Here is a 14667-nt window from a genome sequence, read left to right on the forward strand (position 1 = left end):
TATCAAGTCAAGGTGGATCTTTTTTGTCTTTTATATAAAAGACTGGCTGCTTAAATGCTAAAGAATTCAGATACCCAAGTCATTAAGATATGTGTCTGTACATAAAAGATGCAGCACCAATCATTTAGAACTGGGAAGGAGAATTTCCTCGAGGAATAACTCTTCTTCAAGTCATAATATCTGGCAGAAAACATAAATAAAACCCTCTTTTTCTCCTTCAGTGCCCTGTCATGATGGAATCCCCTAACAAACAGTGCTCATTCCTAGGAAGAGGGAGGTGCAATGTGGCCTTCAGCTATGAGATACTCTTACACTATTTTGGACAAGCTCTATGGTAAAGACAGTCCCCCCAAGAAAAAGCAATAAAACACATTTCCCAAGGCACTTGCAGAGAGATCATTTATTGTTCTGAAATATTGAACCTTGTGTTTTCTTTTAGCTAAGAGGGATACATAACGATATAAGATCTTAAAGTTGTTGTTTTGTTTTGTTTTTTATCACAAGGTATGTAGAAGAAATTGCCTACAAGAAAGCACCAATAAAAGTTTAAATGATTTGAAAGAATCATATAATGTAGAACTAGGAATCACCTAATCTGAATACCTCATTTTATAGAGTGGGAAGGAACCTGTAGCCCAGAAAGATTAAGCTTCTTAATGAAGGTCACTCAGTGATTCAGTGGCAGAATTAGGACTTAAAACTAATGCTCCAAATGAATGCCCTTCCATAACACTACATCTCCCTATGAAAATACACAGGGGGAGTAATTTTTAAACAGGAAAAAGAAAGACATTACTATTTATTTTATGATACAAAACTCAGTATCCTTTCTACTCCAGAGCATGGAATCTTAAACCTTTTTGTTTTTTTTTGTTTGTTTGTTTGTTTGTTTTTGGTAATGTGGCCCATTGGCAATCTGATGAAACCTGTGGATCCTTCCTCAGAGTAATGTTTTTAAATGCATAAGACAAAATGTACAGGATTACAAAGAAAAGAGTGGGTACGTGTATGTACATATGTGTGTTATCTAATAAGTGCCATCACACAATCTCATTATAACAAATTGGTTACATGCATACACAATAATGTTTTTCATGTGTCCATGTAGACATGCATGTATATATGATGACATAGCTAGATAATGCAGTAGAGCTCAAGACCTGAAAGTTCAAATGCAACCTTAAACATTTACTAGCTAAGTAATTCTGTCCAAGTCATTTAACCTTTATTTATTTCAATGTTCTCATCTGTAAAAGTAGTATAAAATCTTGAGCTATCTTGTAGCTAGGGATAATAGTACTACCCTGCAGGATCCTAAGAAAGTATCAAATGAGATCATTTGATACAATGTACAATGTAAGCATACATAAATGTTATTTATAATTATTATCACGTATATCATAGACAGTTGTTTAATGTTAAAAAATAAAGAAATACCCAAGATTATAGGTCCCAGTTTAATACCCCCCTCTTCTCGGGGCAGTGTAGGATAATGAATGGATAAAGGCCTGGACTTGGATCAGGAATACTTTAGTGAATTCTAGTTTTTGACAAGTCAATATACTCATTAAGAAGTCACTGAATTTCTGTGAATCCTATTTATCTCACCTGTAAAATGGGTATCATCCTACTTGCAGCAGCCCCATCACAGGTGGTTGTAAGGTCACATGACATAGCACAGGAATGAATGTTAATGCTTATTCTATCCCAAAACATATCTGTTGGCTCTGACTTTAATATTTCTCATGCAGAGACCAAGGATGGAAATGACTCAAGACTGGAAGCATCAGGACTAGAGAGTCTCCATTGCCTTAGAGTTGGTACCTTTTGCTCCTAAGTAATTCATCCCCCTTACCTCTCAATTCCCCCAGATCCAGCGTCTTCCCTAGTTGTTCTAACAAATCCACCCGGGCGGCATTCTTTTTGTGTTTTTTGCCTTCATAATGCTGCTGGGCCATCAGAGGGTTATTGAACCAGGCTGCACAGAGCTGACAGTATCTGTCTGAATCTCTTCGCCGATGGGGTGAAGACACAGCCACCCCTGGGGTGCTGGCCGAGTGAGGTGCCTTGAGTGGACTCAAGGGGGTTTCTGTAAGAGGAAACATTCAGAAATAAAGGCTACAATTAAGCCACTATTGCCTACATTTTCTTTCCAACACCTGAAGTTGAAAGATACCCCCACATTAGTCACAGAGCTCAAGAATCAAATATAGCAACTTGAGAGCTGCATATTAAGCATAGCTACTTAATTAAAATAATGACATGCACAATAATAATAGCTCATATTTATATAGCTCTTTATAGTCACTTCTGTACATGATCTCACTTGATCTCCAGTAAACTCAATGAGGTTGAGAGTACATTCATATCTCTAGTTTATAACTAGGAAATTGAGACTCAGGATGTTGGATAGAGCTGCCCAAAAGTAAATTAAAGGGCTAAAAAAGGCCATAGGATTGTATTCTTAGTTTTAGAAAGTACCTTAGAGATCAACTAATCTAAAGGTTAATAACCTCAAGTCCACAGATCCTTCCCCAAGAGTCTGCTGGCCAATTTCAGGGGGTCCATAAACTTAGAAGAGGAGGAAGATACATCTTTCCTTTTATGAACCTCCCAAAATGAGGTCCATAGGCTTCATCAGACTGCTGAAGGAATTGTTAATAGAAAAAAGATAAGTAAACCAAGTACATCATTTTATAGAAAAATAAACTGACTAGCCCAGAGTGATTAAATTTTTTTTGACTAGGTCAGATAATAAGAGTGAACTCTAGAACATCTGATAGTTTTTCAGTCTTTCCACTCCATAAGGCAGCAAGGTGATGCTATGAAAAGTGTTGGACCTATATTCAGGAGGACCTGAGTTCAAATCCAGTTTCAGGGACTTACCGGCTATGTGATCTTGGCAATGTGATCATTTAATCTCCTCAGGGTTCTTATGAGGATGCAATGAGATAATAAGAAATAAGTGCTTAACACAATGCCTGGCTCACAGTGGGCACTTAATAAGTGTATGCTTGCTGGCTTGCTTGCTTCTTCCTATACAAGAATGTTTCTCAGTAGAAAATATAACAACCTAAGATTGACCTTCAGACCTAACAAAATATTTTTTAAATGTGTGATAATATATTATGACCACAAAGGATTCACATAAAAGGTAGGAATGAACTAACAATAATCATTCTACTTGTGTTTTCACCAAGTAAGGCAGAGACCACAGAGAAAGCACTTCCATTGTTATTCCTTAGTACTAATCCATCAGATGTCTTTGCCAACCCATCTTTAATGAAGTTGAGCAGCTACCAAGTCCTCATAATTTATTGATAGCTGAGTTTTCATAGAGTTTTGCAAAAACCTGACAATCTAAGGAACGAGCCACCCCCAGGAGGAAAGACGCAAGTCTTTTGCTAAACTCTGAAAAAAGATTTATTTCAAAATCAACACTGAAGTGAAAATTCATTTTTATTTGAAATATACAGAACGAGAAAGTGAACCACTAGCGAATGAGCCCTGCTTTCTCATTTCAAACATCACTACTCTCTACAATCTGAATATATTAGAAATAAAACTGAGGCTTCAATAAATCCTTTTAAAATGATGACAGATTTCTTAGTAGTGCTATAACTTGGGGCAATTTCCTTCCCCAAGTTGAGCCTCAGTTTTTTTTCTCTGCAAAATGGATCTGAAATAGATGATCTATAAGGTCCATTTTCTCTATTGCAGGGCTTCTTAAACTTTTGTCACTCACAACCTCTTTTTGCTTAAGACATTTTTACACAACTCCAGATATATTGGTATATAAATTACAAATCCATTTACTGATAATAAATCATAATTTCATGACCCTAACATTCAGTTACACAATCCCACATAGGGTTGCAACCCACAGTTTAAGAAGCTATGCATCTAATCAGTGCTTTTCTTTTCTAAATCCCATTGTTGCTTTCAAAATCTTTGTTTTACATCATAAATTTCCCTCCAATTCTTGTTGTATATTCTATACTCTAAAGACCTGTCCTGTTTTTTTTATAATAAGAAACAATAGATAGAAACAAAATATAGAAACAATAACAACAAAAATAATAATGGTATTCATTTAATACTTTAAGGTTTGCAAAGTGCTTCACAAACATTACCTCATTTTGTTCTCACAATAATTCTGGAAGTAGGTGCTTTTATTATCCCCATTTTATACATGATGAAACTGAAGCAAATAAATGTCTACCTAAGGTCACACAGTTAGTAAGAGTCTGAGGCAGGATTCACACTCAGATCTACCTGTCTTCTGAGCCTGAGCTCCATCTACTCATCTCCATCAATGAAAATGATATTAATAATAATGATAACATATATTATCACACAAAAAGATAATAATAGGCACCATTTATTTTTAGGTTTGCACAGTGATCTATATGCATTATATTACTTGATCCTTACAAGCACTCTACAATATAGTTAAGACAATAACCCAACCAGAGTTTTGCCTCAGCAAGCTAACTCGGGGGGGGGGGGATCCGGAAGGGTGCTGCATATGGAAGTACTTTAGAACTGTTCTGCTACTGAAGTTTACACTAGACTATACCAGATGTATAGTGAGGGGAAAAACAACAACAGCAAAGCAACTTGCTGACTGATATCTGAGTGACATTTGGGGAGAAGGGAAGAAAGAATGGTGCTTAAAATAATCCCATGGATATAATTCTGAATATGAGGTCTTGTCTTCTTAGGAAAAGAAGGATCCATGTAATGACTTTTATATAGCAAGCTTTATTTTCATGGCATTAGCTTGAGCTATGGGTACCCAATCAAGTACTTAGATAAATTCAGGTTTCATCTATACTAGTTAACAATCCTGGCAAACTATGATAGAAAGATATTTGAGGAACAATGGATATGAAACATCTTTAGAAAGACATCAATATTTCCATTCTATAGATAAGAAAATTGAGGCTTAGAGATATGAAGTGGGTTGGCTCAATGGTCACCCCCAGTCAGAGATGGTATATGGATTCAGTTCTCCCTTAAGTCCAAATCCAATGTACTTTTTCACTACGGCAAACTGCCTGGGTGCTATTGTTTCTTATAAATCATTTTGTTTTATGTTCTAAATTCCCTTTCAACTTTATCATTTACTAACTACATAATTATTGAATTGGATCAAATTATTTCTTTTTTTAAACAGTATTCTTTTTTTCTAAATATGTGCAAAGATAGTTTTTAATGTTTACCTTTGCAAAAACTTGTGTCCCAAATTTTTCTCCCTCTCCCTTTCCCTTCCATCTCCCCAAGATAGAAAGCAATCTGCTATAAGGTAAACATGTGCAATTGAATTAATGTCTATGTTCTAAGAAAGGCAACATGGCATCATGTGTTCAAATTCCACTTTTGAGATATGCTGGCTATGTTAGCTTTAGCCAGTTATTCACTCTTCATTGCTTTAATCAGCATTCTAATACTATAAAATGCAAGAGAAGTTGCTGACTTGCAATGGCAGAGAATGTTTCCTTACCTGTGAGTTCCCTATACCAAAAAGAAAACAAATGCAGTTGATATCTGTATGTCTATTCTAAGGCAGAGGTTCTTAGTCTTTGTATCATGGCTCTCTCTGTCAGTCTGGTGAAGCTTATGGACTTGTCAGAATTATGTCTTTAATTATATAATTAATTTAATTATGTAAAACAAAATACATAGGATTGCAAAGATTATATTGACATAAAAATATATCCATATTTTTCTCATCCACGTTCCTAGGATCACTGAAATATATAATATACAGATCCCAGGTTAAGAATTTTGTTCTAAAGTCATTTCAAGCTGTTTATGTGTAGAGACAGAGAGACAGAAATAGAAAAAGAGATAGAGACAGAGAAAAAGACAAAGAGAGACAGTGAATGAGAGAAACAGAGATAGAGACAGAAAGAAGGAGGAGAAGGAAGAGGGGAGAAGCAAAAGAGAGGAGAACAGAGCAAAAGAGGAAAAAAATGAGAAAAGAGAAGATTAGCTACTTTGAAAATTGCTTTTCTAGTTGTTGCTTTAAGTAAGACTTTTTTCCTTAGGGGTTGAGGGTAGATAGGGAGCAGGAAGTTGCAGGGATTGCCAGAATATGTAGCAGTAGATGTTTCTTTTCTAAATTGATAAAGGAATTTATCACAAGCCACAGCATTTCAAGATATGGACAGTTCCTGTTATTGATCTAAAATATTCTCAGGCTGTGTGCTTACAATCTGGTTTAGGATCCAGAGAATGTGAATTTAAAGGAAAAGTCAAGAACAAAGACATTAGCTGCTTGTCAAGGCCATTTCTTATGATACTTTTAAAAATCATGAAGTTACAGAATATCTGAGCTCAAAGGAGACTTTCAGGTCATTCACAACAGCTTCCAGACTTTCCTAAGATCTAAAATAAGGGGAGGAGCTCAGGGTTGAACTTAAGCTCCTGACACATAGTTTAGTGCTTGTTTCCCCAAGTTAAGCTGCCTCTCCAAAAACTTTGGTCACACAAACAGGACCTTTGCTTCCCTTCCCAACTTCCTCAATATCTGTCATATTCTGAACAGGATTTGATTTTCCTTTTGAAATTCAAAATGTCTTGAGGACAAAAAGCAAATTCTCACATGATCTATTAGTCATACTGCAACATAGCTGCTGCTTTTTTCAGTGTGTTTGTGCAGCATGGAATGCAGCTGCCAAAACAATAAAATATGGGTTTGTTAAAAGAGAGGCTGAGAACTGAGGTAATACTGTTATATTCCAGAACACAATTAACACTTAATCAGCACACCTAGCTTACAAATTACTTTTAATTAGGTCTTTCTCTTTTAGATAAGATAACTGACACCGAAGTAATTACTTAGCAAATGACATTTTCTTAGAAGACATCTCTTGTTATGATGGGAGCAAACTCAGATTTTTTTCCCTTCCTTTCAAGAGATTCCTTCTGATTAGAAGTTGGGGGGACCAAAATAGTACTTTGTGAAGAGTCCCTGCAAAAAACAACTTTATTGCTTGATTTTGTATTAAGGGCTTTTTAGTAAAGTAATCTCATCTTGGAATGCAGAAAATCACTGTTGAAATACTATGGCTCGAATTTGGAACTATAATCAAAGAGCTATCAAACTGTGCATATCCTTTGATCCAGCAGTGTTTCTACTGAGCTTATATCCTAAAGAGATCTTAAAGGAGGGAAAGGGACCTACATGTGCAAAAATGTTTGTGGCAGCCCCCTTTGTAGTGGCAAGGAACTAGAAATTGAATTGATGCCCATCAAATGGAGAATGGATGAATAAATTATGGTATATGAATGTTATGGAAGATTATTGTTCTGTAAGAAACAATCAGTAGGATGATTTCAGAGAGACCTGGAGAGACTTACAGGAAGTGATGCTAAATAAAATGAGCAAAACCAGGAGATCATTGTACACATGCAACTACATATGCAAGGATCAATTCTGATGGACGTGGCTCTTCTCAACAATAAAATGATTCAGACCAGTTCCAATGATTTTGTGATAAAGAGAGCCATCTACACTCAGAGAAAGAACTATGGGAACTAAGACTGGATCATAACAGAGCATTTTCACTTCTTTTGTTGTTGTTTGCTTGAATTTTATTTTCTTTCTAATTTTTCTTTCTTTTTGATCAGATTTTTCTCATACAGCAAGATAATTGTATAAATATAAACGGCTATATTAGATTTACATATATTTTTTACCATGATAATAATATTGATCAAAAGTTTCCTTTGATGCTTTATAGTAGCCTGGTCCTTGAATACTAAACTACTAGGGTCTTGAAGGTAAGACCAGCAAAATGCAACCTACCACTTATTTGTTCATTGATTTGTTCCACAAATACTTATGAAATACTTGCTATGTTGAATAATTTATCTACTATATCATCATTTGCCCTCATAGAAGAAACATAGTGTGGGCAATGGTTCTCAAACTTTTTGCTCTTAGTAACATACAATTTTTAAAACTATTGAGGACCTCCCCAGAGAGAGGTTTTATTTACCAATATTTGCTCTATTAGATATGAAAACAATTGATATTATTATGAAAATTCTCTCATGACTCAGCTGAAACTATCTCAAGGACCACAGGGTATCCAGGTCATACCATTACAACTTTTAGTTTAGTTTACTAAAGGTGGAATCAGGAGGAAGATCCTAAGTTTCAAATCCTGAATCTGTCACTTACTAGCTACATAATTAATCTCAGTTTCATATGTAAATGGGGATAAGAATACACACAATCTCTACTTCACAAAGGTTTGTAGTTTTTAGGTGAAGATACAGTGTGTAAATTGCTATGTAAAACTGATGAGATGGTTTTATAAACACGTGGGCTCTTATTACATAGTTTTAAGTCTCATGGAATATAAAAGGTACATAGATACAAATGAACATAATAGATAATAATTCATGGAAAATGCATTACAGAAGTGAAAAAACAGTTCTATGATGGGGAAAACAGATCCAAAGTTCACAACCTAAAGAACAGGTAGTTTTGAAGTGTAATTTCACTTTTCCTTAAGTTGACACACATAAATACAAATATACATACACACAAAAACTTTGAAATAGGATACACTGGAATTTAGAGGCAAGGTCAGAAAGTATTACCTTCTAAAATTGAAGTTAAGAAGCAATATAAAATAGGACATTAGACAACTGTAGAAGTAGGCCTCTAAGAGATGATATCCCTAGATTAGAAAAGGGAAATCCATCAGCTTTCATCAGCTTGATTAAAATATCCCTTAAATACATTTTGCTCTAGTTTTCTGATCACCAAGCAATCTTCTCTTTTATAATTTGGTTTTCTGAGTGAACCTACTATCTAGGATGGAGCAGCCCCATGCAAAGGCTTGAGAAAATCTAATTTTAAAGTAATAAATTGATATCCTAGTTTATAATTCATTATTTTTAAATTTAAAGAGCCTGGAGACTTCTGGGTGAATTGAAGGGTTGATTTATGAGTCCATTGAGCTAAGGATCAGACTTTTGATCTGAAGTGATTCAAAGTGTTGCCAAACCATGGGTCATAAAATGATCATTGGCCATATCTCCTCCCCTAAACCTAGTCATCTTCCTAATGATATTAATCACCTTTTAGATGAAATAAATTGATTTTATCAAGTGATACCTATATCTAAGAAGCTTGCTGATGCCAAAGTGCATACAGTGCAGGTCCTAAAGTAGAATGATTCTTGATCATCCCAAATTAAAATCTTACTAGTTATGTGACCCTGGGCAAGTAACTTAACCGAATTGCCTCAGTTTTCTCTTCTGTAAAATGAGCTGAATAAAGGATGGCAATCCACTCCAGTATCTTTGGCAAATGGGATCGTGAAAACTCAAGCACAATTAAAACAACTGAACAACAATCTTCTACATCATATACCATCAGAAATGATGTAAAATTCAACATTTATCAAATAAGGTGATAATAACTAATTTATTTTTTAAAAAATGCTTTGTCTTATATATTATAAGAGGCAAGATGATGCAATGAGAGAACACTTTATTTAGACCAGAGGATATGTGTTCAGATCACTACTGACACTTTCTAGTTGTGTGACTTTGAGTAAATTATTTAATTTTACTTGACTTCAGTTTTCTCACCTATATAATGAGAACAAAATATTTTTTATAATATAAATCACAAAGTTCTCATGAAGAATCTATAATCTTTAAAACACTGTTAATTATATGTTATATGTAATTGTTGTAACGTTCTGAACTTCAGTCAGATAATTCTGCTCAGAATTTAATTTTTCTTCTGAGTATTTTGTGACTGTTTCCTCTCTCCCACCAAAATCCAGATTAAGATTTCCTTAACTATATGTTTTTCTTACATGTAAACCCATCAGAAGCTGATGAGATACTAAAAAGAGGCAGGAAGGATAGTGTGGTCTAAAACAAAGGGAATTGGATAAATGTGAGAAACTCAGGGTTGTAAAGACAAGGTGAGTGACATATGGTAATTTCTTCTTTTTATATTTACCCAACCATATATCCATTTATGGGCTTATTCACTACATTTAGAGTCAGAAAACTTAGGCACAAGAAAGTCCTTTGTTCAAGAAGCTCTCATAGCCACCTCTTTTTCTTGTCTTTGAGATGAGTAAGTCCTTCTGTTTAACTTGTAAAAGCACTTCAGAGTCTAGATCTGGCCAACATTTCCAGAATTATTGCACATTCATTCTCCTTTATTCATTGTTCTAGCCAATCCGACCTGTGCCTTGATCCCCTCCTGACATTTCATTTCTATTCTCTAGGCCTTTGTATTCTGGAATGTACTGCCTCTTCATCTCTACCTTGAAGGATTCCTAGGTTCTTTTCAAGCTTGCAATGGGTGTCACTACCTAAACAATGACTATCTTGATCCCTTTGCTTCTAAAAGTTCATAAAACTTTATACTTTTTTGTATACATGCTATCTTGGTGCACTTACATCCATCCTATCTATCAATAGAATGAAAACTCTTGAGAACAGAAAATAATTTTTTTTTCTTCATATACTTAGCATCTTCTAAACTGACTATCAGGAAGTAATTACTTAATGAATGCTGATTGAATGAACACATATAGAGGATAAAAGAAGTTATTGTATTCAGGAGAGGGAAACATTTGACTAATCTAACTTTACTGTTAGAAATCATTTGTTGCATGTTTCTAATTTTCATTAAGTAATAGGCACGATAATCCCCCACCCCCTACTCTGAACGTCCTATAAAGACTATTTAAACATTGTTGTTTTGGTTCTTTCTTAAAAACTAGTCTAGGTGATACACTCTAATTGTAGATTGATTGAGCCTTTTTTGGCCTTTTTACAGTTTTTACCTAGGATTTCTTATTCAAATTGAGGATGAAGAATTTGTATGATAAAGAACTAACCATAATATTCCATGGGGGAACATTAAACACAAGATCTCTTATGAAAAGAACACAAACCAAGAGTTAGATAACTGGGATTTAATTCTTGTCTCTACAACTATCTGGCCAAATGTGAGCAAATCTCTTCCCCTTAGCTAAAATACTGTTTTGGGCCAGAAAGTACAGATTTTAGAATTGGAAGAGGGCCCCAGAGGCATCTAACACAATTCTCACATTTTACATATGAGAAATTGCAGTCCAAATTGTTTAAAAGATTAGTCCAAGATCATACAGTCATTGAACCTACATTGGGGTCTAGGGTCTTTTGCTTTCAAATCTAGCAATCTTTACATATAAGCTTTTAATTTCCTACCAGCTCCAAAATATCTGCTAAACTAAAACAATTGTTCTTAGAATAATAATAAAAATACCCAAGCTTAAATCTCAGCTCTGCCATTTACTGGTTGCATGAGTTTGGTCATATCATTAAACATTTTCTTCATCTGTAAAGTGGTGATAGCTTTTTTTTTTTTGGCATGCTGTCACCTTCTTCCATTAGACTATGGATTCCTCAAGGTTGTTCACTCTTTGTATTCTTAGGGACTAGGCACATTACTTGGCACACAATAAGTATTTAGTAAACTCTTGTTAATTTAGTTTTATTTGCTACTAATAAAATTTGAACCCTCATATTCTGGAGCTAGAATTAGGAAGATCTAAGTTCAAAACTTCTTGACTGGGTAACCTCTAGATAAGTTAGTGAATTGCATTTGCCTCCTCATCTTTATATGGGGATAATAATAGCACCTATTTCCCAGCGTTGTTGCAAAGATGAAATAAGATAATATTTGTAAAGCATATCATAAGCATTTGAGAGTGACATAAATCCTATTATTTGCTATTATTATTATTATTATTATTAAAGTTCCTTCAAAAACTAAAGGTAAAAAAACGAGTTGCCATTTTTCACTATAATTTGGCAGAAGAAATAAAGTTCTGGACTTTAAAAAGAAAAACTGACATTTACACTCTGCCTTTAAAACTTACTAGTTATATGAGATTTACCAAAATTATGCTTTTTGTTCCTAATGTCCACTACTCAAAGAAACATGAGCAGGAAAATGGCAAGGTAAGTTTGGAACTGACATCTCACCTAACCTTTCTTTGCTACCTCTCATGGCAAAATACTGCCAGGTGATTCAGTAAGTGACTCATCAGTGACTAGCTCATCTGGCATGTTCCTTTCCATGATTCATGAGACTAAATCCAAGCACATCTTCTTGGAATATGCTAAGAAAGTTCCTTCCCAACAAAGATAACCCTGCCTGAGGTATCAGGACCTTCTGTCCCAGCTAAAATTCTATCTTCTATTGGAAGTTGTGCTTACCCAGCCCCCTTAATTCTAAGGTCTCTCCTTTGTTGATTTTTTTCCTATGGATTGCTGTTGGTACACAGTTGATTTTTTCTTCTCTTCTTCATTAGATTGTAAGCACTTTGTGGGCAGGGACTATCTTTTGTCTTTCTTTGTATCCCCTGTGCTTAGCAAGGTGCCTGACATATAGTAGGTGCTTATTAAATCCTTATTGACTGACTGTTCTGAAGGGGACCACCTCCCCACCACCACCCAGTAAAAGATTAGCCCCTTGGTGATAAAATGTCCATCGCTTCATCATCTGACTAAACTGTATAATCTACAGTGTAAGTTGCCAAGCAGTAAGGAAGCATCCACTGATAGATCTTGAAGACTTACCCTGTAGTTCTTCGAGCTGAGTGCCTTCACTATGTTCCACTCTCTGCTCCTTTCCAGCATTCCCTGTAAAGAAGAGATGAAAAAAAAAAATACTAGGAATATTCTCAATTCCCTAGAATGTGCTTAAAGACTGGAATCAGAGTGGTACACTGGAAACACTGATAAATTTGGAGTCAAAGGACCTGGAGTTTGAATTTAGGTTCCACCAATTCCTACTTCACCGTAGTTTCCTCATCCATAAAAAGACAGGCTTGGACCAGATTATCTGAGATCACTTCCAGCTCTAAATCCATAATCCTATGACTACTAAAATCTCTGCCATGTCTCCCTCCTACCCTTTCCTCTTAAAATGCCGTGAAAATGGACACTGTAATGTCTCTACAATATCTTAGAACTTCCCTTCTTCATAGGGGAACAGAAGTAATACAACAACTAGTTAATCAGAAGGATTTCTGAGGCTCAATGTTGCTTGAGATACCAGTAAAGCTTTATAACTGAAGTCTAGCTGAATTTCAAGATTCCTGTCACTGCCAGAAACCACAGAAACAAACTTGATTAGCTCAAGTGCAACCTTGAGCAGAAGCTACAGACTTGAGATTTTATTTGGGATTTTCTAAACATCCTGGCTTATTGTCTCTATAAATGGCCCCCTACTCAAAAGACTCTAATAGATTTATCTCACCCCCTTTCCACTCTCCTTTGAGTAGTTGAAAACTCTCTTTCTATACCCTCTGATAGGTCATCTCCCTTACGAGTGCTTCTCAGACAACAAATGTCTTTATTTGGTGTATTGGACTCTTTTTCACATTAGATCCCTTTATAGGCCTGGGGGTCTTTTGTCAACAACCCTTAGCTCAATGAAGATGCCATCATCTACAGGAAGTCTTTACTCATTCTCTATTGGTAGCAGCTTAATAAAGTCTTATTGTATTTAGCTGGGTCCTGGAAGGAGTCTTAGAATGCTTTAAGTCCAATTGTCATTTTAGGAGGAATCCCATCAGGATTATCCTTGAAAACATGTATTGAGAAGCAAGCTCCAAAAGCTGCTCATTTCACTTTTGGACAACACTGATTGGTTATAAACATTTCTTTATTTTGAGCAGAACTATACCTCCTTTCATTTTTCAGCCTCAGGTTTCTCCTCTGAGGCTAAATGAAATGTTCTTAATATTTTCCCACCTTTCCTCATTTTATTTATTCATATTTACCTACCCATTTTTATGTTCTCCCACCTTATAATAGACCATAAAATCCTTATGGATGAGGAACTTTTAAAATTTTTGGTTTTGTATCTCTATTCTTATTACAATGCCTTGAATATTTTGCAGATGTTTAGTAACTCCTTGATGAATTGAATTAAATAAATGTGGTTAAAAAAAAAAAAAAAAAAAACTGGATTTGGAGCCAAAGAAAGAGTAGGCTTGAGTCCAAGCTCTACTAATTACTATCTGCATGACCTCTGGAGACAAATCACTTAACCTCTCAGGAGTTCCTCTTTCTCCTCTGTAAAACTTCAGCTCCTCTGGCTAGCCTCTAAGATCCCTTTAAGCTCTAACTGATACAATCCTATTGTTATTTTTTTTAAAGATGACATTTCACAACAACAAAAATGGGAAGGAAAACAACAAATGCCATATATAAAAGCAACATCACGTATTTGATATTTTAAAATGTGACATTGAACACATGGCAAAAGTAAACAGAGGGTGAGATCACCATGGCATCAGTCCTGTTCCATTTCTGTACCAACATTCTAAGTATATTCAGCCTATTAATGGAAATTGCCTTTTCACCCATGCTATATCCATAGATTATCAATCTTACTAAAGTAGAATTCATAGAGCATTGCTTTTCATTAATAGAGAATAATTGTCCTTTGTTTCACTCACTGATTAGTGTCTAAATGTCTGAAATATGTCTAGCATCCACAAAAACATTATCTTTGAAGATCAGCTATTGAATAAAACTTTCCAAAAGAGATAAAGAATGAAAGATATATTCCTTTTCAAGTTTCCACTGTCATATGGAAACAGAAAGGAAGAGAAT

General features: G+C 35.1%; 1 protein-coding gene across 4 annotated transcripts in view; it reads right to left on the reverse strand.

Annotated features, from left to right (window-relative positions):
• Positions 1-14667, reverse strand: part of ZMAT4 (zinc finger matrin-type 4) — a 756392-nt gene that overhangs the window by 371669 nt on the left and 370056 nt on the right. For all 4 annotated transcript variants that reach the window (XM_074287328.1, XM_074287326.1, XM_074287329.1 and 1 more), the window contains 2 exons: positions 12622-12684; positions 1856-2089 (listed from right to left, as the gene is read on the reverse strand). In XM_074287328.1, coding sequence (XP_074143429.1) covers positions 1856-2089; positions 12622-12684 — 297 coding nt within the window. The remainder of the gene's footprint in view (positions 1-1855; positions 2090-12621; positions 12685-14667) is intronic.

Source organism: Sminthopsis crassicaudata, chromosome 2 (genome assembly GCF_048593235.1).
Source record: "Sminthopsis crassicaudata isolate SCR6 chromosome 2, ASM4859323v1, whole genome shotgun sequence".
In the NCBI taxonomy this organism is placed as follows: Eukaryota; Metazoa; Chordata; class Mammalia; order Dasyuromorphia; family Dasyuridae; genus Sminthopsis; species Sminthopsis crassicaudata.